The sequence below is a fragment of the Prunus mume genome, linkage group LG1, assembly GCF_029339155.1.
Source record: "Prunus mume cultivar Tortuosa linkage group LG1, ASM2933915v1, whole genome shotgun sequence".
NCBI classification, from domain to species: domain Eukaryota; kingdom Viridiplantae; phylum Streptophyta; class Magnoliopsida; order Rosales; family Rosaceae; genus Prunus; species Prunus mume.
Window position 1 is genome coordinate 29136667 of NC_142698.1, and position 25760 is coordinate 29162426.

Below are 25760 nucleotides of genomic sequence, written 5' to 3' on the forward strand. Positions count from 1 at the left end.
GACAGAAAGCGTCCGGTCCCAAAGACTGTACGGACGAGGATCCCCACGCAAAGAATAAAATGAAGAAGCTCCTGTTGTATAGGTCATATTTTTGGATACGATACCAAATGCGCAACAACCAACGACGAAAGCAACGGCAAGGTGTAAACCGTAAAAAGCATCTGCTACTGAAGCAAGCAGCTTACGGCCTACGAGGTTTCAGTGGTCCTTTACGTTTGGAATGATTTCCTACCGTCGTTTCGTTTTTTAATAGAAAATCGTTTCAATTGCCAATGTCGCTACGAGTATTTATTTGTTACAGCTATCTCTGCCATAAAGTTATCGTAATTATGAGTTGAAATATCATTTCTTTTTTACACCAGGTAAATATATAGATATTCACAAATATAAATAATAAAAAACTGAAAAGAAAGAAAAAAGAATGTGGGGTGGAGTGGAGTGGGGAGTAAAAAGCATGGGGGAAGTAACTTTCTCTATATAATTACTCAGGTGGAATTTTTTTAGGATTAGGTACTTTTTTTATCACTAGATTTTACATGAAAATTCAATTTGATCAATGTGAAAAATTGTTAGTCAAATTGGTCATTGTGTTTCTCAACGTTTACAATTTATAGACATTTTCTTATCTTCCATTAATTGCAATTCTTGTTTTTTGTTTTTGTTTTTTTTAGGAAGCACATTCAATATTATTCCTCTAACTCAACGAGTTAGGGTAGGGTTTAACAAATTGGGAGAAATCTTGGGTTCAAATCGAAATTGTGAGATATAAGGTCACATATTGGATGCTATATTGAAGCATGATTCGATTCAGTGAGAACCGTATTGTGACTTCATATGGCAATAAAATGTAATCAAAGTGAGTGTTTTACCATTGTATCGCCACATTCCTGTATCGGCTCTGCCAGTAACACGATATTGTTCCCTTTAAGCTCCCCTCTCTACTCTCATGGTTTTGTTCAGGGAACTCACGAACAACTTCCCAGTGAGTCACCCATTCTGAGATTACTCTAACCCCAATTCGCTTAACTCGAAGTTCCCCGACTTCGAAGCCAGTGAGCTCCCAAAAAGGCCTCATGCTAGATGAAGGTGGACATGTACATATAAGACACATTACCCATTTTCCGTTGATCGATGTGGGATGTTACAATACCTCTATTATATTAATTTGCAGTCCTTTAGCACTTTGATTAATCAAGGATAATTTTTGAGTTTTTGAACGTGTTATGATTCTTTGCATTTTGTTATATATATAGATATATAAATAAATTTGTATTTTTACATAATAATAACAGTTAATCATAATCAACACAAAAATTCACAGGGTTATTTACTCAAATGGTTCTCAAACTTATACCAAATTTACATTTTGGTCCCTTAACTAAATTATTCGTTCAAATGATCCATCAACTTTATATTATTCAGTCCATTAGTCCACTGTTACATTCTGTCAATATTTCAGTTGAATATGAGGGAAAATTGGTCATTTTATACGTTGAAAATAAATAAATACTGAAAAATGAAATAAAAAGCTCTCTCTCTCCCCCCCCCAAGCCAGCCACACCTACGAGTCGGCCACTCCTTGGCGATTGGTTAGTTTTTTGTGCAATGTGTTTCATATTTTGTCATTTTTAGCGTATTTTCTTATGTTTTTGTTTCCTACTTTGAGTTGTATTGTAACCGAAGTCATTTAAGGTATAAATAGGACTTGGCGCTAGGGTAAACAATCTAGAAGACAATGAGGCATCACATTAGGTTTGAGTAAGGGTGTAAGAAAAATAAAGGGCTGGGGTTTTGCATAAGACGATTTGATTCTAAACCAAAGTTGTTCCTATTCGTCGTAGTTCATTGATAACAAGGTCTTGAGTGTGTGTTAAGTACATTATGGACTACATATCGTAAATTGAATAATAACCTAAGTACATTATGGACTACATATCGTAAATTGAATAATAACCTAGAAAACTTATATCGAATTGTTGAAAATGAAAAGAACTTTGAGAGCAAGATGACACTATCACTGAATGGTTAATGGATTTCACATTTTGGTAATAAAAATTAATATAGGCGGTTTTGTTGCGTTATGTGGTTTCCAAATAAACGAAACCAGACGAAAGTGCTCAGACTGGTTTGGTTTCACTGGTGTGAACAGATTAAGCGGTTTCTTATCCACCTACCTCAAAATTTATTACGAGTCTACCTACCTCATCTGTCAGGCGATTGATAGACACGCGCGCAACAGATGCATACACCATTATCTTAAATTGGTATTATATATTGTTTAGGTTAAAAACCTTAAAAAGTAAATAAAAATCTAATTTCACATATGTCATTATTATATTACGAAAAACAAATATTTATAATTTGTTAAGAAATGCAATTCCTTCCCATAAACCTAGGTAAAAAGAGTTAACCTAAAAAAAAATGAAATCCTAATTATAAATTTGAGATTTAAGTCATCCACATAAGTATTAGAAAAATATTAGTACACACTTGCTACCCTTTCTATGCATTTCTCAACTAAAATATAACAGTCGTCTCTCTACTTATCTTAAAAGCTAAACAGGCAATACATAAAAAATTTCTTTTGCCGGAAAAATGTTAAAATCACCATATGACAAGGCTTTTATGTATTATTAGCAGCCAAAGCGTCCTCACTCCCAATAAAACAATGCCCGAACATTTGCCTAATAACACGGTGGGTCCTCTCTAAGCATGGTCTCGGAAATGCGGGGAGGGCATAATCGGCATTTCATAAAAACGATAAATTAGCCGTCTTCATCCCACGGCTTACTTAGCACGTCTTCGTTTTCTTTGCTATATAATAACATGCATACATACACCCACTCTCCCTCTCACACTAAAGTTCTCTCTTCACTTCACCCCACGACCCCACTCTCTCTCACCTCATTTTCTCTCTCTAGAATCCAGAACGACAAGAGACTCGATGTCTCAACGTGGCCGAGGCCGAGGCCGCCATTACGACCAGTCTTCTGGCTCCGACGCCCCGTCGTTTCATCGCGGCGGAGGTGGCGGAAGACGCGGTAGAGGACGAGACGGCGGTGCTCCACCGTCGTTTCCGTCCGAATCGGGTCCCAGCCAGCGCGGCCGAGGTAGAGCCGGCGGTTCTGGCGTCGTCGCTCCTCCGCCGGTTCAAGCTTATGCTCCTCCACCGCCGTCTCAACCTCTCGCTGCTCAACCGCCAGCTCAAGCTTACGCTCCTCCTCCGCCGGCTACGGTTCAGGCTTCGTCCAGTTCTGCTCCTCCGTCTGCGGAGGCTCCGCTGATAGCTGAGATGGAGCAGAAGCTAACATTGACGACACCTCCACCGTCGTCGTCCAAGGCCATTAGAGTTCCGGCAAGGCCAGGATTTGGGACGTTTGGGACCCGGATTCAAGTGAGGGCTAACCACTTCTTGGTGGAGGTTAAGGAGAGAGATCTCCATCACTACGATGTAAGCCTCTTTGTTATTAATTTCTATTTGCTTTTTGATAAGTTTTCCATTTTAATATTTCTGAGTTTATCTCTCTCATGTCCATTTTGGACTCTTCCTTGTTGTTTTGCGTATGCTTTATTTTTCGATATATTTTGTTTATTCCTTTTTGTTTCTGTAAAAGTTATTTTATATTTCCATTTAAATTTTGCTCTGCTGTAGTTGTCAGCTTGACCGAGAATGGTGTTTTGGGACCCAAAATTTGTTTGATGTTCTCAAGAACTTTCTTTCGGAAGCAAAATACCGACTAGCAAACAACTATTTCATATTTTTCTACAAAATTTCTTTCATATTCCCCTTTTTTTCTCCACTGTTGTAAATTTGACTCGTAAAGGTGTTTTGATGTTTCGTAAACGACTTTTCTTGGTCAAAATACTGAATAGCAAACAAAAGCTAATCCAGAACCTTATTTTCCGGTAAATTGTCTGTCATATTTTCTTTTTGTTTTAAATTGAACGGAAATGTGTTTTAGAAATATTTTTATATTTGATTGTTACTGAAACATTTGCTTATATCAAATTTCTTTCATATTTCCTCTACTTAACTCTTGTGCTTTAGGAGTTTTTTTTAAATCTTCCCGTACCACATTTCTGAGTCAGATTACTGAATATCAAAACACCTTTCATCGGAAGTGTCGTTGAAATAGGTTGCTATTCAGTGTTTTGACTCAGAAAAGTGTTGTGGGAATATCGGAAATGTTTTGGTATTTTCTGAGTGACAGTAATAAGAAACTTTGTTTTAGAGAGAGTTCTTTTTATCTCCAGAAAACTCAAATTGTTTTGAGATTTAATGTTCTGGCGTATTTTTTTTGGTCTGTTTCACAAGATTATTATTTGTTCTCTGTTTTGTGGTTATGGGTGGGGTTGTCTTGACAATTTCATTTGGTGGCTTTAGGTGTCAATTACCCCTGAAGTTACTTCAAAAAAGACCAACAGAGATGTGATTAAACAGCTTGTTCATCTGTACAAAGACTCACATTTGGGAAAGAGAATCCCAGCTTATGATGGTATGAAAAGCATTTACACAGCAGGGCAATTGCCATTTGTCTCTAAAGAGTTTGTGGTCAAGTTGGGTGAGAGAGATGGTCGTGATGGGTCTTCTGGTTCCAAAAGGTATTTTCGGATGACAGTTTAGTGGTGTCGTGTTTGTTTCCTTTTTGGATTTTTTATAGTTGCCTGTTCTCTGAATATTTTTATGTTGTGTTTGAATGACTTACAGAAAGGACAGGGAGTTTAAGGTGGCTGTAAAATTGGCCAACAAACCCGACCTTCATCAGTTACAACAGTTCTTAAAGAGTAGGCAACACGAGTCGCCTCAAGAAGCCATACAAGTTCTTGATGTTGTTCTTAGGGCCGCACCATCTGACAAGTATTCGTCTCCGTTTGTTAGAAATAGCATATGATTTCTTATATCCTTGTATTAATCATTTTCTAACTTGTGATAGTTTGAATGTTGTATTTTCTGTCATAGGTACACTGTCATTGGGAGGTCTTTCTTTGCCACTGAGCTTGGGCCGAAAGGAGAACTTGGGGATGGTCTCGAATATTGGAGAGGATTTTACCAGAGTTTAAGGCCAACACAGTTTGGGCTTTCCCTGAATATAGGTTTTGCATTCACCTAATTGCCGCTGTTTTGAGAATCATGCTAAGCCAAGTAACAAAAATGCCTTGCCTAATGCTTTAATTCATATGTTGCAGATGTATCGGCCAGATCTTTTTATGAACCCATTCTGGTGACTGAATTTGTTAAAAAACATTTTAACTACAGGGATCTGTCCAGGCCTTTGCTTGATCGTGATCGTTTGAAGGTATTCACAATTCTCTTTTGGTCCATGGTATGCGGTTTTTAAAGGCAAATTGCGAAGAAGTAGAGTAATATAAATAAGAGACACTCTGTTAATTGAACAGTTTTCAAATTATTTTCTAATTTTCTGAACAAGTAAAAGTTGGTCATAATATTTTTATGTGCAGCTGCTAGTATTTGGGCTCAATGGGTTGAGAAACTACATCTAATTTTAGCATGCAATCAGTTGCTTATAATGCATTGTCTTCAAGGCCCCTCATTGCAATATTTTTATTGTGGTAATCTTCTACTTACAGGTGAAAAAGGCCTTGAAGGGGGTTAAGGTTGCACTTGCTTACAGGGATAATAGGAGTTATAGGATCACTGGAGTGTCCACAGAACCACTGAGCCAATTAACGTGAGTCTTGTAATAATTTATGCTTGTAGTTTGCATGTGTATATTTAAATATGTATAGCTTGATAAATAACTTAATATTCAACTTTGCAATTTAGGTTTACTTTAGAAGATAACAGAACCAGAACTTCAGTAGTTCAATATTATCGTGAGAAATACAATATTGTACTAAGAAATGTGGCTATGCCTGCTTTACAAGCTGGGAGCGATTCAAAACCTGTTTATTTACCTATGGAGGTACCTTTCATGATCTTTTAAGCATTTATTTTCCAGTTTGATTCTCTTCTAAGCACGGTACTAGTATTAGGACATGATTGATTTATTTTCCTTTATGGCAGCTTTGTTCAATCGTTGCTGGGCAACGATACTCGAGGAAGCTCAATGAAAGACAAGTCACAGCCTTACTACGAGCGACTTGTCAACGTCCTCATGAGCGGGAGAGGAACATAAAGCAGGTTTAGCTGTGCTTTTTTTTATCTTGACAATGAATGTATTTCTTTTCTTATTATACATTGAGTTTTTATCTTGTTTCTTGGAATCATGTTAGTGCATTTATGCAGATGGTTAAGCAAAGTAATTTTAATGGAGATCAGCTGATCAAAGATGAATTTGGGATGCAAGTAAGAGAAGATATGGCTCTAGTTGATGCTCGAGTTTTGCCTCCTCCATTGGTAATGATTTGTCTCCATTTTTGTTTAGGCACTACAAGCGTCGCTGAACTTGTTTTCCTACTAATGTTTGTATTGAATGGCACAGCTAAAATACCATGACCAAGGTCGTGAAACGAAGGAAACTCCACGGATGGGGCAATGGAACATGATTAATAAGGTGAGATAGTGGGTTTTTTATTCCTTAGATGAAGCTGCTGGTGAATTGTGCATCTGTCGAACTTTAATGCCTATGTGTTATAACTTCTGTGATGTGTTTTGTTTTAATTGTGAAATCTTCAGTTTGGGTTTGATGGTAAGAAATCAAAGATTTCTGGAAAGTGGTTTTGTAGCATTAGGAGGAATTCATATAAGATATGTTAATTTAGACCGTAAATATTTAAAATAACGTGTTTCTGGTTGTTCTTTGATTATGGGGCTGCATCAAAAGTAAAAGAAGTTTTTGTTACTCACTTTTTCTTCATTGTATGCTGGTTTTGTAGAAAATGGTAAATGGTGGAAAAGTGGATTTCTGGGCGTTTGTCAATTTCTCAGGATTGAGAGAAGATTTTAACTTCCGATTCTGTGAGGATTTGGTGAATATGTGCGATAGCAAGGGCGTGGTATGACTTTAATTCTTATTTCTTTCCATTCCTGCCTTGAAATATTTGTTTGTCGATTTTCTAACGATATTATCTTCCTAGGATTTCCATGCCCAACCTTTACTTCCCATAGAATCAGCCAATCCTAGGCAGATTGAGAAGGTGCTCAAAGATATTCATAGGAAGTCTACTCAGAGACTTGAAGAAATTGGTCATAAGGGGAAGCATCTTCAGTTGTTGATTATCATTTTGCCTGATGCCACTGGGTCTTATGGTGAGAATCAAACCAGGACCAAAACGCTGTCTTTACTTGCAAGAAAACTTATTTTTTATATGTGATTTCTTATATCCCTTTTTTTATAGGGATGGTCAAGCGAATATGTGAAACTGAGCTTGGAATTGTGTCTCAGTGCTGTCAGCCTAGGGCAGCATCCAAGCTTAGTAAACAATATCTTGAAAATTTAGCCCTTAAGATCAATGTGAAGGTTTGTTCTTTATCTTTTGTGTTTGATGTTTCTCACTGTTTTCTTTGGGCATGAAAATTTTGACACATGGAATTTTATAATTTTGTAGGTTGGTGGAAGAAATACTGTTCTAAATGATGCCATTTATCGGAGGATTCCTCTGGTTACTGATATCCCCACAATTATCATTGGTGCGGATGTTACTCATCCACAGCCTGGGGAGGACAGTAGCCCGTCAATTGCAGCGGTAAGTCCTGTATTCAACTCTACTTTTTATGAATACTTCTTGTGTGTTAACCTGTTAGTTTATTCCAACAGGTCGTGGCTTCCATGGATTGGCCAGAGGTCAGTAAGTACCGAGGAATTGTTTCTGCACAGGCTCACCGTGAGGAAATAATCCAAGATCTGTATAGTTTATATCAGGATCCTCAGAAGGGTTCAGTTCATGGAGGAATGATCAGGTATATATCAGGAAATAATCACATGGACCTTTTAACTGGCCGATAGTGAGGACATTTTCTTATCATGCTTATTGTCATTATGTTAGGGAGCATTTCAGAGCATTTCGAAGATCAACCGGCCGAAAACCAGAGAGAATTATCTTCTACAGGTAAATTGTGCATATGTTGAACTTCAATGCATGTGTCTAAACTTCTGTAATGTGTGTGTGTGTGTGTTTTTCCTTCCTTTCACGGGTGTGAAATCTTCAATATGTGTTTAAGGGTAACAAAAGCAAGATTTCTGCAATTGAAGTGGTTTTGCAGCATTATGAGGAATTCATATGACGTGTTAACTTTTATATTGTAAATATTTAAAATAATGCGTTTACTGGTTCAGTGATATGCAATGCGGCATCTGAAGTTTAATATTTATTCTGGTGTTTTTTTGACAGAGATGGAGTTAGTGAAGGTCAGTTTAGTCAAGTTCTGCTCTATGAAATGGATGCTATAAGAAGGGTATGTTGATTACTAGAATTGTACTATCATTTGTGGGATTGGGTATATTGATTGAAATTTAAGATTTTAGAACATAATAGAATAACAAATTCTTGAGAAGGGTGCTTTATTTAATATGTTTCGCTATTTTTCCAGGCTTGTGCTTCCTTGGAGGAGGGATATCTGCCACCAGTTACTTTTGTAGTGGTGCAGAAAAGGCATCATACTCGCCTGTTCCCTGCTGATCATAACAGACGTGATCAAATGGATAGGAGTGGCAATATTCAACCAGGTTCCAAATATTTTTGGTTCATTGTCATAAAATAAATATGATATTTTTTTCCTCTCGGAACACCAATTGTTTTTACCTTGTCTAGGCACTGTTGTTGACACCAAGATTTGCCACCCTACAGAGTTTGATTTTTTTCTCAACAGTCATGCTGGAATTCAGGTACTTTGTGTTGTTGACTTAAACATGCTAGTTGCATTTTGGTTGTAGGTTCCTTGACCGGTTTTGAGGATTTATTTTGGTCCCATGTTTTTCTGTTTTGGTATATAATTTCAACCGTCTTGTCTGTTATGTGTGTAGGGTACTAGCAGGCCAGCGCACTACCATGTGCTGTTTGACGAGAACAGGTTCACTGCTGATCAGTTGCAAAGTCTAACGAATAATTTATGCTACACGTGAGTTTACAATGATTTCAATTCTTGTTTTGATTTGCACTTGTGTTGCGCATTTTGAAAATAGTATTTTGTTTGTTAACTTTACAAGTTTATGCTTTGTGACTTTTCAGGTATGCAAGGTGTACCCGCTCGGTTTCAATAGGTACATACTTGTGTTAATTGTTTTTTTGTTATCTTTCATTTTCTGGAGTATATGCTTTTGCCTATTGCTCTCCACTGGTGTTTATGATGATTTTACGTGCAGTTCCGCCTGCTTATTATGCTCATCTTGCTGCATTCCGAGCACGATATTACATTGAGGGAGAATATTCCGATGTAGCCTCTACAACAGCAGGTTCAACAAGTGGGAGCGGAGGTGGCGGCAGCGTGCTGATTCGAGCCCTTCCTCAGATAAAGGAAAATGTTAAGGATGTGATGTTTTATTGCTGATTTGGGAGAGAATACTTTTTGGGGTGGTAAAGCTGGTGCTGCTTTTGGGCGATTGCGTTTTGTTAGGCTCCTTTTTGGTATATGACATCTTTACAGACAGTGAATATATGGTTTCCTTGTTACTATGATGGCCCTGTGATTTTGTGGATCAGGCCATTTATCCTTACTTTTTCGGAGCTGCTGGATATGACTCGGTTTCAATAGATAGAACCGCCAATTTCTGTAATTGGATATGAATTTGTTACGGTTTTGGGATTTTGAGAATTGAGTTATATCCTTATAATACTCGTCCAGTGGCCTTTTTCAAACGGATTTGGCTTAAACCAAGCCCATTGCATGAATTGGATCTTGGTAGATTTTGTAATTTATAAGAAGTTAAAAGCCTCTTTGTTATATTGTAAATGGGTTTTGGGTGTTTTTAAAATTCATTTTATATATGGTTTTTTATATATAAATAATTTAGATCTCTATATTGGATATAATAGTGAATCTCCATTGGATTTAATCCAAAAACACTCATTTTAGGTAGACGTGCTTGTACTTTATTTATTGAAGAGTTGCAGATCAATCTCATTGAGAATTGGTCATTCGGTGCAAGACCTCTTTCTAATTTTAAAAATAATAGAACAAAAATTTCACAAAAAAAGTCCCTTGAACATACGCGTAGTAGTTTCCTAAAAAAGAACACACGCATGGTGTGTAAGCCCGAGACCTTGCACATTCACAAGAAAAGAAAGTCTCATCCCATGCACACACGCATAATGACATTTTCACCCAAACCAGTTACTTAGTAGCTTGGTCACGGTCTTTGTATGGGAGAAGGGCAAAATCGTCATAAATAGATTGAAAATCTGGCCTTTATAAATTCAAACGCTGCCTTTCATTCCAAATCTCACCTCTTTTTTCTTCCTCCGGTTTTTCTATCCCAACTAAAAACATCAAGCCGTGGTAGACGAAGAGCCTGATGTTCTGTGATTACTCCGACTCCCGCTCAATCTCATGCTCTTCCACTGTGCACTGCATGGCTTCCTTCCGGTGTTGGAGCCGAAGGTTGAGCCGGAAATCGGAGTAATTGGAATCTCTCTCAATGGAGTTCTATACATAAAATAGTTGGTCAACTCTCTGAGTGTGTGAGTGTTTGGATAAACAGTATCAAACATATATAATTGTTCGACTTATCTATTTGGTTGATGGGATTCAATCGTGCGCACATATATAATCACGTCCTAGTGTTATAAGTTTCTGTTAAATTATTAAGGTTAATTACAGTTTGGTACTCTATGATTACACCCTTAAGGCATGTTAGTTTCTATTTTCTCAATTTTTATAATCAGATACTCAATCTTTTAAATTTGTTCAATGTGATTATTATTAGGGTTTTCAGATTCCTCTGTTAGTTTACGTGGCATGGGTCCCACATTTTTAATTTAAAATTGATTAAAATATTTGTTTTGACAAAAAAATTGCAGAAAAAGAGAAAAAAAATCCTCCCAAACCAGAGCCCTCGCGATTTTCTTCTTCCCCCATTCACCGATGACCAGCACCCGCACCCAAACCAACCAAAAACCCCAACCCGCAACCACAGACCCCCTCCCCCTCCACCTGATTTCTTCTCCCCCTGCCCGACTCCAAACTCCAGTCCCCACCCACAAAAGACCAACGATTTTTTTTGCAAAACTGGGAAATTTACAAAACTGCAAAAGTCTCAAACTTTGAGAAAAGAAAACTTGTTGCCTTTTGTTTTCTTTCCATCAGTTCATGATCTACCAAACAGGGGAGAAGACACAAGCCAACCCAAAATTCTCATAACCACACCCAAATTCAAAAACCAACGATTTTTTATTTATTTATTTATTTTCCAATTTGTTGGTTTTTTAATTTGTACAGAGAGAGAGAGAGAGAGAGATGCAGACCGTCAGATCTCGCCGGAAAGCGTCGGCGACGACGGGAACAAGCTCTGAAGGATGGAGAGAGTGGTCGCGAAGCTGTGGTTGGTAGGTGGGGATTGGAGTTTAGTGTCCTGCGCCGGGGTGGGGTGTGGTGGGAGAGGAGTCTGGATGGTTGCCGGCTGGGGTCCTGGGTTCGTTTGGAGGTGGGGGTTTTGGAGGATGGCTGCGAGTGGTCATGGTGGAATGAAGGGGAGAAAAAAATCGCAGCGGTTTGGGAGGATTCTTTTTTTTTCTGCAAATTTTTGTCTTGTTTTTTTTGGAAAAAAATAAATTTAAATCATTTTAAAATTAACAAAAAATGAAAAATGTGGGACCCATAATGCCACGTAGGCAACTAATAGAGAAATCTAACAGACACCCTAACACCCGAACCACATTGTAACAAATTTAAAAGATTGGGTATCTGATTGTAAAAATTGAGAAGATAAGGATTAACATGTCTTAAGTAGGCGGGCATCAATCATGCGATCCGAACAAAGCTGTATTTTCCGGTTTTGTTTGGTTTGACTTTAAAAAGTTAACTTTTAAAATCCAACCAAACCGGAGTAGTTTGGTTCACTCTGATTTTAAGTTTTGAAAATGCTAATCCGAACCGAACCGTTTAAATATTAATATTATATATATATATATATATCCCCTTCATATTGAGAGATCCTCAAATAATTTTATTTGAGGGACGCCTTTAAGTACCCTACAATTTTTTTTTTCCAATTATCAAAACCATCTATTTTTAGGTCTTCATTCATAGATCATCCTTACAAAAATTAGACAAATCGGAAACCGTTTCGACATCCAACTGTGTCCTACAAAATCAATGAATACGATGCTTCAAGAAAGTACTAAAATTTCAATAACTCAATTGAATGGTCAAATGATATCGGATTCAAGTAATTTTTTGTAGAGATGATCTTTGAATGTGTATCTACAAAATAGACGGTTTGGGTTAGTGAAATACAATCCGGAGTGGGCCCTACAAGGGTGTCCTCAAATAAGCTTATTTGAGGATCCTCAATGGAAGCTCTCTGTATATATATATATATATATATATTAGTTTACATGTGTCAATGGTTGAGTGACTAATTAGATGTGTTAGTGTATACCCTGCCGCACTAAATTGGACTCCAAACAACTTAAAACTCTCTCACATCTCATCTCATCTTCGTTGAATATGCAGCCCCATCTCAGCTCTTTTTCCTCACTCAACCCACTTGAACCTTAGAGAAGCCACCATTGATTTGAACCACTACAACCTCCATTGCTTCAATCAAACCCATTCTCACATCGCACAAACCTCGTCGGCGTCACATCCCTATCATCGGCATCGCACCTCCATCGTAGGCGTAGCAGAAACCTCGTCGGTGTCGCATCCCTATCATCGGCATCGCACCTCCATTGATTCAAAGTGCTCCTCTCATATCTGATTCGAACTCTCAAGCAGAGTTCTTGCAAGGAAGCATCTGATTCGAACCTGTGTTGTGGTTGGAAGTAAGCATCTGTCTCAAACCAAGCCCGATGGATGAAGCTAACTCAGTGCCAATGATGGTGAGTTCTTCTAATTTATCTAATTTCTTTTCAGTGTATGCTCAATTAATTTCTATGTTTAGATAACTAGTTTTTCCAATATGATTATATGTGATTTTGTTTGTTTGAAATGTTTTGTTCTTGGTAAAGATTACCATTAAAACAAACCCATCCTTAGCTTTGCCAATCTGATTATACATGCTGTGCAAACCTTTTTCTTTTTCACTTTAGTACTTGTATATTTGTTTCCATTTTATTGAGAAAGTTGGTGTTTTATGCATTTGGTCTTTGGTTGTAGCGTATGGTCCTTTCCGAGCTGGAAATTTGGAATGTGAGTGGACTGAGACATCCATCAGTTAATCATCTCCATGTGTTGTCATTGTTGAAAATTTGTCTCATCTTTACTTAAATCACGATTTATGTCATTTTTAGTGATAAATATTCCTTCTCTTCGTGCCCTTGCTCCACTATTTGTGCTTGGGGTTTTGTAGTTTAAGCGGTTAAAAATAGTTATTCCACGAACTACCCCTCCACTTTAGGTTGTGTTTTTGAATCTCCCTTTCATGATATTGCTTGTATAAACCTAAAAAAACCCATGTCTTATTGTTTGATATGTTTTGCCTGACGTATGTCTGTGTTAAATCAGGCCGCCATCCACAGATTAATTTGGCGTCCATTATTGTTTCTTGACGTCTCTGAATTTGAGGGATTAAATCATGTTCATAACTTCTATAAATTATTGGATTGTGAAAAGGACACGACTATTGGTTATGTCATGTATTGCCAATCTGATTATATATGTTGTATAAAAAAACCTAAGCTGACAACCATTTTTTTACTGTTTTGGATAATGGTGTGTGATAGTTGTTGGGTTTTCTTTTCCTTATTTTTTTGTGTTGGGAATTTTTTTAATTTCTCATTTTTATTTTTTTGTAATTTCCATGAGTTTGGACTTACTGCAGAATAACTATTGGGTGCAATTTGTCTGATTAAGGAAAATTTATTTAATGTGCAATTTTTCTGATTAAGGTGCAATTTATTTGATTTGCAATTTGTCTGATTATATAGATGGAGGTAAACCCGGGGGTGGAAGAAGATTTTGCTTCTAATCAGCCATCACATATGACTGAATCTGCACCAGCAATTGTGACCTCTGAAGCTCAGACTAGTGCATCTGATCAACTTCCAACATTACCTTCCCAAAAAAAGAGAAAACCAGTTAGAAAACCAAATGAGGTATGGAATCACTTTGAACAATATCAAACTGGTAATCCTTCTGAACCTATTAGGGTTAGATGCAAGTATTACAAAACTGCTGACTATAAATATGATCCAGCAATATATGGGACATCAAGTTTGAGAACTCATATCACTAATTTATGCAAAAAATACCCATATAGGGTGCCTGGTTCAAACCAAAAGTCCTAACTTTTGCTAAGGACAAATATGGAAGTATTACCACTTTTGGGGCAGCGGGATTTAATAAGGAAAAATCTAGGAAAGCATGTCTTAGGATGGTTATTATTGATGAGTTGCCATTTAGTTTCGTAGATGAAGAAGTGTTTCATCACTTTTGTAGTGTTGCATACCCTAGGTTTATACCGCCATCTCGTAGAACACTTGCTAGAGATTTGCTTGCACTTTACTATGATGAAAAGCAACTTTTGAAAGCAAAGTTAGCCGCATATAGAGTATGCCTTACTACTGACACATGGACTTCTGTCCAAAATATAAACTATATGGTTCTCACTGCATATTTCCTGGATGATGATTGGATGTTGCATAAGCGTGTGTTGAATTTCTATGTAATTCAAAATCACAAGGGTAGGACAATTGGCAGACTTATTGAGAAGTGTTTGATTGATTGGGGTATAGAGAGGGTACTCACAATTACCCTAGATAATGCATCTGCAAATGATAAATCTGTATCTTATTTGCAAAGTAAGATGAAAGATTGGCCGAATGGAGGTTTGTTGTTAGATGGTGTCCACTTACATATGAGATGTTGTGCTCATATTGTAAATCTCATTGTAACCGATGGTTTGAAAGAGTTACATAATTCTGTTAAGAGTATTCGTGATGCTGTCATGTATGTAAGATCTTCCCCTCAAAGATTAGAAACTTTTAAATCTTGCATTGAAAAAGATAAGATTGATTGTAAAGGCTTGGTTGTCTTGGATGTGCCAACTAGGTGGAATTCCACCTACATGATGCTAGAAGCTACTTTAAAATTTAAGAAGGCTTTTTCTAGGTTGGAAGATGAGGATGGACATTTTAAAAGCTACTTTGGTAGAGGGAATACACCACCAGTTGAGGAGGATTGGGCAAATGCTGTTGTCTTTGTCAAGTTTTTAAAAAGTTTCTATGACTTTACTTTGAGGTGTAGTGCCACTTTGCATGCCACAACCTATACGACTTTTCATGACTTATTTGCAATTGATTGTGAATTGGCAGAATTGAGTGTAGTAGGCAATCCTCTTCTATGTAACATGGCTCAAAATATGAAATTGAAATATGACAAGTATTGGGGATCACTTGATAGTGTGAACCAATTCTTGTTGATAGCTGTTGTTCTTGATTCTAGGTATAAATTGGACAATTTATCAATGCATAGTGCTGATTTGTATGTGCAAAATGATGCTTATGTTGCCGAGAAGACAGCTGGTGTGAGAGATCTTTTGTTTAATCTTTATGGGTTGTACAAGACAGGTTTTGTTAGTAATCCAACTCCAAGTTTTAGTAGTTCTACTACATCCTCAAGTATTGACAGCAGCATAGTGACTGATAGTTCTAACTCAAGCTTTGGAGGTGATAGGAAAAAGGCTATGAGGGAAAAGTGGAAAAAAAAGACAAGAAGATAAAGAGGCAGTGGTTTTATCTCATAAGATAGATAGATATTTGTCGGATGCTGCAGAACAAGATATTGAACACTTTGATATTTTAAATTGGTGGAGGGTGAATGGTTCTAAATATCTAGTTTTAGCGGCCATTGCAAGAGATGTGCTTGCAATTCCAGTCTTTATAGTTGCTTCAGAATCTACTTTTAGCACGGGAGGGAGAACAATCAACTCATTTCGTAGTTCCTTGAGTCCTGCTGTGGTTGAGGCTTTAATTTGTACACAAAATTGGTTGAAGTCCACTTCAATTTCTTTACAAGTTGAGCCCACCATTGAGGAGATGGAGTTTTATGAAACCATTGAGTCAGGTATATCTATTTTTCTCAATTAATTGCTTATAAAGTGTGAGTTTTATTGTGTTGAAGCTAAACTTATGATTATGTATGTTTCTTATATAGAAATGAGGAGATCAAATGCTAATGCGCCTGTGCACATTTTCATTGATTGATTATCTATTGATGCACAACCTTACAGTCATGGTAATTTTCTTATTCATTTCTTATTTTGATAATCTTGTATCCTAAAATTTGTGTTGATTGAAACTACTTTTATGCGCAGTATGGGGACATGCTGGAAATGGGTAGCCTTTAATTAAATGCAAATTATGAACTTGTATTTTGGGCAGCCTTTCGTTTCTTAGTTTTATCATCTTGTATTCATTTCTTATGAACTTTAGAATGTTTGTTTTGATGGAAATTGTGAACTTAAATGCATGCTGGAAACTGGACAGCTTTTGTTTAAATGGAAAGTATGAACTTGTATTTTGGGCAGCCTTTCATTTCGTAGTTCATCTTGTATTTATTTCTTATGAATTTTAGAATGTTTTGATGGAAATTGTGAACTTAGATGCATGTTGAAAATTGGACAGCTTTTGATTAAATGGAATGTTGTTGTGTTAGCCTTTGATGGAATGGAATGATATAATGGCAACATGTTAGCATTATAATTTATAACGTAAGAGCAGGTTGAAAAATGCATGGTTTTGTGTTAGGCACAAACCGGCCGAACCAATCCAAACCAAACCAATTACAAGTGGTTTGGATTGGTTCGGTTTTCATTATGGTTGTAGGCTAATCCGAACCAAACCGGACCGTTATTTTCTTATTGGTTCAATTGTGGTTTCAGAGTAAAACCGAACCAATCAGGACCGTGCCCACCCCTAGTCTTAAGGGTGTAAACACAGGGTACCAAATTGTTATTAACCCTAAATTTAATCCTAGGGCAATTTATCAGAGCAACTAACTCAGAATTTCAAGGAAATTACAACTTGTTTACGAAAGAAATCCTACATCAAGAAGGGAAGTGCGGGAAGCGGGCGCCTGTGGTGGCTCAGCAGGGCACGTCTACGCCAAGGGTGCAAAACATTGAAAACGTGAGTGGACCAAAATAAAGTTTTGAAAGTACATAAGAACGTACTAACCCCACTGTAAAAACAGTTATAAAAAAACTTAACCAAGTTATTCACATATACTCGTATTGAAATCAAGCATGCATATGTATATCTATATAGTCAATCACACTCTTATTCAAAGCATGAGTTCACTGAAAACATTGAAAACAACTTTAGCTTACCACCTAGGTTTACCCATTTTATTTCCGTCAATTCCTGGTTTCCGTTTTAATCTCACAATTAACCGTCAATTCCTTGTATCACCATTGGTGACACGTCCTCGCAGGTCTCGAAAACATAAAGTCGACCCGAGCCGCATTCCTCGCAGGATTCAGGGGACATTAGTCAGCCTAATCCGCATTCCTCACTCCGCACGGTCCGGGTACCCATAGAACTCGTGGGGGCAACTGTCAAGTATGCTGACCTAACTGAAGACAACCAATTTATCTGAAGGCAACTAAAATACCAAAGACAACATTAATTTTGAGGCAACATGTATTATCTCTGGGTACCTATGGTGGTTTAAAAATAAACTTCCTAAAATATGTATAAACTTTTCCTCATTTACTCCTTAAATCCTGTTGCCAATAATCTTCCTACTTCCAAGCCATTCTCATGTAAAGCATAAACCAATATAACCTTTAATATTTGAATTTAAATACTAAGCTTGGAGAGCAATACTCGATATAACTTATTCAAGATCAAATAACAAAAATTATTTGCATAAAATCATTTAGAAAACAAAAGTCAACTCACTGCTGGTCCGTGCTAGTTGGACCTTTCGAAGGTCCCTCATGCGAGTCTGCCTATGCCCGGGAGCCTGATTAAACACTCACAATATTTTATTAATAAAAGTTCTCAATACAATCCTTAATTAAAATCCTGACCCCCGACTCCTAGAAGTGTGTGTAATAACTTTAAGGTCATTCCTACGCCCACATCAACTTTTCTCATGTATAGAACGGTCTAATCAAAGACCATGGACTCAAAAAGCGATAAAGTCCCAAAAAGTCAACTCGAGACCTTGTGGGGTCTGCGACCTCTAAATTCTGATCCGGAAGCTCCTAGAGGTTCCAATATACCTAGGACACATGTTTCAAGGGTTTGGTCTTGATCAGATGGTCGGATTGATCACGATCACACAGACGGACGATTTCTATAACCTTAGCCCTAGGGTTGGCATTTTTGGAGTATCTGGGACTCCGTTTTACAATCCATCGAATCCTACAGGATCCTAGAATTACCTAGACCAACATATATTAAATTGACTGCGATACAACGGTTCACATGTATCGAACCCGAAAATCACACAATTGGCGAGATCCGTTTGGGGTTCAAACGTTGTTCGAATTGAAATCTATGAGGACTTACACGCTCGTGAGACCCGGAAATCACACAAATGACTGAATCCGGGCGCGCGTGGGAGTGGAGAGTAACTTCCGGCAGCCGAAAATTCTCCAAACAGCCGGCCCAAACTCCTATCCTAGGTGTAACACCCTATTTGGAACCACTTTTGTTCTTGGACACACCCTGAAAATTGGCCGGAAGTGGCCAGAATTGCCATTCAAAACTGGCCAAACTCTAACTCGAAAATTAACCTACCAAACCTAGAAATTTCTCAAATCCTACCCAACCATTGGCTAGAGCATGAAAAATAGTCGAAAAAGCATACCTCACACGTCAAGATTAGTGGCCAAAGTCGTCTGACGCGGTGAAATTCTGGTCGGCTTTCGTGGTTTCGACAAAATCGTGACTGCATAGCGGCGGGGAGGGGTCATTGCGGCGTGACTGGCCGATTCCTTGGTCGGTCGATGGGTCGGGGTGAGGTGTGGCGTAGCTAGGGAAAAGAAGGGTGACGGCTGGAGGTAGAAGTCGACAGAGGGGTATCGCGGGGAGAGAGTGAAAGGAAGAGAGAGAAAAGAGGTTTTAAAAATCTGATCTGACAAATTACCATTTTGCCCCTCAATGTATTTTGACCGTATTTTCGTCGTTATAACTCTGATTCGAGCCCATTACGTGTCTACGGACTCGTTTTGTCGTGCTCTACGCAACGATACAATCAAAATTTCCAAATTCTTTCATGGTCAAAAAGTCAACTTTAAACCTAATAAAATATTGTAGGGGTATAATGGTCTGTTCTTAGAATAAATTAATAATTAAAAATTACTTAAGGATCGGGTTGTTACAAATAGTCTCAGTTTGCCCTCTAATATTTCAAATGACTCAATCTCCCCTTTGAACGTCTGTTATGTGACCAGGTTGCCCCGTTCTATTAGTTTTCAAATAAAAATCGTTAAATCAGTTGAAGTGGAATGGGTATTTTGGTAAATTTAACTATAAAAAATTAAAAGATTCAAATTGAATATAAAAAATGCTTGAAATTTAAAATAGGTTTTAAAAAAAATATATAAAAAATTTCTTTTTTTTTATTTATCCCTAATCGTCAACTCCCACTACCATCTCCCTCATCTCAACCAGCCCCACTGCCCAACCAACCAACCCCATCTCTCTCTCTCTCTCTCTCTCTCTCTCTCTCTCTCTCTCTCTCTCTCTCTCTCTCTCTTTGTGTCATCAACCCTCTCCGCTCAATTGTCAAAAGGCTCAAAAATCACAAATAAAATCACTAAATTGACTTCAGATTTCGCATATGTGGCAGTCCATATCTCCCTTGGTGGCTTCCAAAGAAAGAGACAGAATTGAGAGGAGAGAGACATAGGGTGAATTGTTAGTTAGGGTTTGTTGATGTCAAAGAGAGTGGTGAGCGGATTTTTTGGCGTTGAGAGAGGGAGAGAGAGAGAGAGAGAGAGAGAGAGAGAGAGAGAGAGAGAGAGATTGCTAAATTTTTTGGGTACCTTTATTTTGACAGAGAATGTGTAACACCCCGACCCCAAATTTAATTACTCATTTCAATTATTTAATTGAAATTACGAATTTACCCTTCGGGTAGGGGTAATTTAGTCATTTCCTTATCCTTAGTCATTTCCTTACCCTTCAAGTATGGAAATCCATCTATTCCTCGAGCTCTAGCAGATGGTTGAGTAGGATTTCATTAATTTTGTGCGTAGATTGTTTGATTTTCGATTTAGGGTTCGGCCGATTTAGAGATAGTGATTCCGGCTACTTCCGGCCATTTTTTGGAGTAGGCCCAAGAACAAAAGTGACTCCAAATGGGGTTTTACACATAGGATAGGGAGCTTGGCCAGTGGTTTGGAGTTTTTTTGGCCGCAGAAATTACTCAAGGCACCCACGCGCTACCGGCGCGTGTGGCAGGGCATGGGCTAGGAAAATGGACATGCTTCAGGTTCTAAAATGATCTCCTGGTTTTCACGAGCATGTAGGTGTGCTCGGATTTCTATTTGGTTACCGTTTGAGTCTCGAACGGATATCGCCTATTATGCGTTATCCGGGTTCAATAGGTTCTGACCTTTGGATTGACTCCCATTTAATATATGTTAACCTGGACATCTTTAGAATCGTGTAGGATTCGACGGATTGTAAAACGGAGTCCCGGATACTCCAGAAATGCCAACCCTAGGGCTAGGGTTATAGTGACCGTCCGATCGTGAGCGATCCGACCGTCCGATCTGGACCAAACTTACAGGACGTGTGTCCTAGACCTTGTAGAACCTATAGGAACTTTGAAATAGGAATTTGGAGGTCGTGGACCCCGTGGGCCAGTTTGACCAAGGTTGGGTAGTTTGACCCTGGGTTGACCGTGAGACTTCCTAGGTAGTGTTACCTTCCTAGGAAGATTAAAATGACCGTAGTGACAGGTTTTGATTGTATGTTGGTTATGTGGGATTAGGATATTAGTTTATGGTTTTAAGTTGGGAGTTTATCGGATGCTACATTAGGGTTGAGCTTTATGCAATATTGGAAAGTATATATAAATATATTATCAAGAGAGAAAGTTGTTTGATTTTACTGTGTAAGTACCACCCTGGGATTGTGAGGTCCCACGTGTCGTAGGATTTTCCGCTTGCGGACAGACCTCATATGTGGCATTGGTAGTACCGGCGTATGGGGAGAGATTGTGATATGATGATGGGATCACACGTGTCGTAGGATTTTTCTGCGTGATGACAGATCCCATATGTGGCGTTGGTAATACCGGCGTGTGGGGAAATTATGTGACATGATGTTGAGGTCCCACGTGTTGTAGGATTATCCGGCGTGTTGACAGACCCCATATATGGCGTTTGTAGTACCCGCATATGGGGGGATATTGTGTTATGCTTGTGAGGTCGCACGTGTCGTAAGAGTAGACGTGTTGCAGACCCCATATGTGGCGTTGGTATTACCGGCATATGGGGGGATATTGTGTTATGCTTGTGAGATTATCCGGCGTGCGGACATGCCCCATACGTGACTTTGGTAGTTCCGGTGTATGGGGAGATTATGTGATTTTTAGAGAGATGAATTAAGGATTATTATCCTAAGTTGGGAACGAACAATGTTTGAAAAAGAGTTTGTTTGGGATTTTTGTAATTAATTGCACGTTGATGGTTTTGGAAATTTTGTATGAGAGAACTACGTGTGGCTTGATCCTTTAGTAAGGGTACGTAGGCAGCCTAGGATAGCGCCTAGGTGCAGCCGCGAGCTAAACTTCACTTAGGTGGTTTTATTGAGTATAATGCGGACTTTGTTCGTTGGTCCTGCTACTCGAGTGAGAACGAGATGTGTTTGTGTTAGGAGGTTAAAATCTCGAATGTTGGATAGTTTGGAAAGTTAGATGATAGTGGTTGCATGCTTAAAATTTGGGAAGTTAATTTATGTTATGTGAAGGCCGGAGGCTGATTATTTGGATTGCATGAAATTATATTGTGCATGCTGCTAGTTGGGATATTAAATGTGTTTTATGCAAGTTGGAATTTTTGGGGAATGTTCAATTTACGAGGAGACTCTACCGAAATTTCAGCAGAAAGTCACGGGCCCTTACCCTTTTTTTTTTTTTTGAAAAAGGAGGTTACAATTTTAGTTAGTGAGCTCGGCATTGATGTGATGCCGTGATTTCCACAGGATTCGTCTCGGGTTTCGAAAAATTCAGGGTGAGTCCTGTCAGAATGGGGATGGGAAAGGTGGTTGCTTGGGTTGGTTGAGATTAGGGAGAAAGTGGTGGGGGTTAACAATTGAGGGAGAAAAAAAGGAGATATTTTTATCTTAACTCTATTTTAAATAATTTCAAGCATTTTTTATATTTATATTTATTTTGAATTTTGAATAGTTAAATTTATCAAAATACCCATGCCAAGTTAGGTGATTTAACGGTTTTATCTAAAAACTAATGGAATGGGGCAACCTTGGTCACGTAATAGAAGTTCAGGGGGGAAATTGAGTCATTTAAAACATCAGGGGGCAAACTGAGACTATTTGGAAACCACAGTTGGCATGCATGTCAACAAATAAGTCTTTTTTAAACTATTTTAATAATAATAATAATAATAAAACATACATATTTTTCCTTTTCATGTTTTTTAACTTGGAAGAGAAAAGGTACACTACATAAAAATAATTAGAGGAATGAAAAAAATGAAAAGGAAAAATATGACCAAGTTATACAATATTGTCTAATTTTATACAAGATGACATACGTATATCATATTACAATATTGTATAATTTTATACAATATTGGAAAAAAAAATGAAATATGACATACGTATTCCTCTATAAAAAATTTAGCAGACAAATTATACAATATGACATACGTATATAAACTTTTCCTTTTATGATTTGAATGAGTTATTTTTGTATTTGCAAACAGTGTATATATTACATTTTTTTTTGGGACAAATCTTTATATTACATTGGTAACGTTGAAATTTGTATATAAAAATTGATTTTTTTTCCCTTTTTGGACTTGATTATCTGTAAGAATTTTATATACCACCCTTTACGTGCTAGTGATTTAAGTCGAAGGGTGGGTAGATGGGGCAATAGATTATGATTTGCTCAAAGGGTAGGTTCCCCTTCATGATAACCAACCTCTGCCCTTCTTCCCCTTCCTATCTCTCGCTTTCTTGTTGAACAAACCTGCTTTTACCTAGACAAATTAGTTTAACATCTGGGAAGTTCAAAACAAGAATTATCATCTGATAAGAATGTTCAGTTTCACTTCACATGCTGACCAAGTATCGATTGATTATATTGCGTGTTTTACTTTGATCATCTAATCATCATAACATAAATTGAAAAGAACAATGCGTTCAGTAAAACTAGAATGATGATGGGCTGAAAACAAGTGGTTAAATAATTCACACTTGCAACCCAAAAAAATTATTACACTTGGACTGGTCTTTTAAATGATGATCCTCGAAAGAAAGCAACAGATAGGGGAATGCTAGCAACCTTCTCTCTAACCTTCTCTTTTGGACCTTCTCTCTTTTTTGCTTGACATGTGTCATTCTCTTTATTCTTAAAATAATGTCATTAATATATTATACAAGCTAACTTTCGCTTTCCAAGTTTACTCTTATTAAATGTATTCAATTTATCCAAAAAAATTTCACAGCTTTCTTACTATCTTATTAATTTTTTTTCTAACGTCAATTATTTTTATTTATAAAGAAAATATGTGCTAAAAAAAAAGTAATAAAAGTAATAAAAGACAAAGGACTTGCATCTAAAACCAAAACGACGAGGACTTAGCTTAATGACAACTAATCGTTTTGGACCTAGATCTAAGAAGTCCTTAAAAAAAAAAACAATTATTGATGGTCATTGTTGGATTTAACAGCTACAGAAAGTATAATGGCATTCAAAGTTTGAAACAATTCAAATTTTATTCATGGAACATTTTTACAACAGATTGTGACGAAATGGTACAATTTGAGCAAATGATACAATACAGATTGATGATGATGAAGATGAACTGACATGACTTTGTGAAGGCCCTCATAGAATGCAAGTACTACGCACAAATTCTAACAAACAGCAAAACACATGAACCATTGGGACCATTGAAGAAATTTTATTGTGATGGTTGATACAAGGCACAAATGGAATAAATCACTCCTATTGTGGGAGCTTGTTGAATTTCCGGTGTCGGTATTCAGCATATGTCTTGGTTGAGTATTTGGCAGGGTTTTTCTCTTCCAGAAGCTCCGGCAGAGGCCCAATCACAGCCTCGTGCGGAGGAGCAACAAAAACAGCCCACGACATGCGCATACGTTCCTTGTTCACCAAGCTTCTGTGAAGAACACTCTTGTACTTGCCATTGCTCAAGACCTCCATCTGATCACCAATGTGAACAAAAACTGCATTTGGCAAGTAATTGACAGCAACCCAGTTGTCATCTTTCCACAGCTGAAGGCCTGGAACATCATTGGAGACTAGCAGGGTTAGGGCTGACATGTCAGTGTGGGGCTCAACTCCTAGGGCCAGTTGGGGTTGTGGGCATGGAGGGTACATGTTGATTTTCATTTCCAATTCTACTTCTTCATTTCCCAGATGAGATTTCAGAACCTTTGCTTCCAGCCCTAGACCCTCTGAAAGCACCTCCAGTAACTTGTCTGTTACTCTTAGCATCTCCTTGTTGTATTGGTCATTCACTTCCCTGTGTCACACAAATTTTAAAAACTTTTTCAATAACCCTCTTAATTTCAGAAAGAAAAAAAAAGAAGAGGAAAAGACTTTATAACCCTCCTACAGTTGGCCTTACATGCAAAAAGGAATATTAAAAAGTTAGGGCAAGTATCATCCTAGAAGAGCAATAAAGAACCCAAGTAGCAACTGCTGAAACATCAAAGCAATTAAAAAAAACTGAAAACTCAATAAATAAATAAAAACAGAAAAGGTACCTGTAAGATGGAGGGTTCTTAGGCCAGATTTCATAGTTGACCTTAGATGGAGGGGCAGTCAGATGGAAAAAATAGTCGATCCACTCGACCTTCTCGTCATGGTTCTTGGTCATCTTAGTCCCATACCCATCAAACCTCCCATTGGCTGGGTCATTTGCATAGGCCTCTTTCTCCTTCTGTGGGAGCAAAAAGAACTCATGCCCTACCTTCTGCAATTGCTGGATCAAAGGTGACGGTATGCCGTGGTCAGTAATGAGAAAGAAGCCCCATGCAGTGGCTGCCGCTGCCACCTCCTTGACCACAACATCATGAGGCTGAGCGAGGGAGATCACAGGCACCGTGACTCCCTCTAGGGCCTTGCTATTCTCGGGCTGGTCGAACGAACTTCACTGGAAGCTCGTTCAGCCCGCTGGTGGCCAAGGCCTGCACTCTCTCCACCTCCATCACTTTTGTGTATATTTTTTTTCGGTCCCCCCTCTTCTTGTTTGGATGTTGAAGGACTAGGCTTAGGGTTTAAATGAAGTGAGGGGTGCAATGTGGTTATATAAGGTTTATGTCATAATGTCATAGCATATAATGCTTCACCTTTTGCATGTGCATGGGATCACTGTTGTCCCAGATGTTAGAAGGGCAGCTGCCACCAACAAAAAACATGCAACCTATATCCACCTAACATTCCACAAAATAATTTATAGGTTTGGAATCTGGGCCTGCAGAGTTTGAGTTGATGAGTCCTGCTACTTTTTAAGGATTGTTTA

At 38.0% G+C, this 25760-nt stretch overlaps 1 protein-coding gene and 1 pseudogene across 2 annotated transcripts; one reads left to right on the forward strand and one right to left on the reverse strand.

Annotated features, from left to right (window-relative positions):
• Positions 1–2848: 2848 nt before the first annotated feature.
• AGO5 (Argonaute family protein) lies at positions 2849–9850 on the forward strand. The gene is made up of 22 exons (XM_008228656.3): positions 2849–3451; positions 4385–4602; positions 4709–4858; positions 4961–5094; positions 5188–5297; positions 5590–5690; positions 5786–5924; positions 6026–6142; positions 6248–6358; positions 6444–6515; positions 6838–6957; positions 7039–7210; positions 7300–7421; positions 7510–7647; positions 7719–7861; positions 7948–8010; positions 8293–8356; positions 8492–8627; positions 8713–8786; positions 8925–9019; positions 9130–9161; positions 9264–9850. Exons 1-22 carry the CDS (start codon positions 2945–2947, stop codon positions 9446–9448), a joined length of 3003 nt encoding a protein of 1000 aa, XP_008226878.1. The 5' UTR covers positions 2849–2944; the 3' UTR covers positions 9449–9850.
• Positions 9851–23966: 14116 nt separating this feature from the next.
• On the reverse strand, positions 23967–25461 carry LOC148921536 (flavonol synthase/flavanone 3-hydroxylase-like; annotated as a pseudogene). Its single transcript, XR_016123317.1, has 2 exons — positions 25003–25461; positions 23967–24758 (listed from the first exon to the last, which is right to left on the reverse strand). The product of XR_016123317.1 is annotated as a flavonol synthase/flavanone 3-hydroxylase-like (transcript).
• Between the last annotated feature and the right edge of the window lie 299 nt (positions 25462–25760).

What these genes read in the sequence shown, in the direction of transcription:
- AGO5 (XM_008228656.3), top strand. Translation starts at nt 2,945, where the DNA reads ATGTCTCAACGTGGCCGAGGCCGAGGCCGCCATTACGACCAGTCTTCT. An exon ending in GGGAGAGGAACATAAAGCAG is followed by an intron (nt 6,143 to 6,247) that starts GTTTAGCTGTGC and finishes GCATTTATGCAG; the next exon opens with ATGGTTAAGCAAAGTAATTT. An exon ending in TGATGCCACTGGGTCTTATG is followed by an intron (nt 7,211 to 7,299) that starts GTGAGAATCAAA and finishes CTTTTTTTATAG; the next exon opens with GGATGGTCAAGCGAATATGT.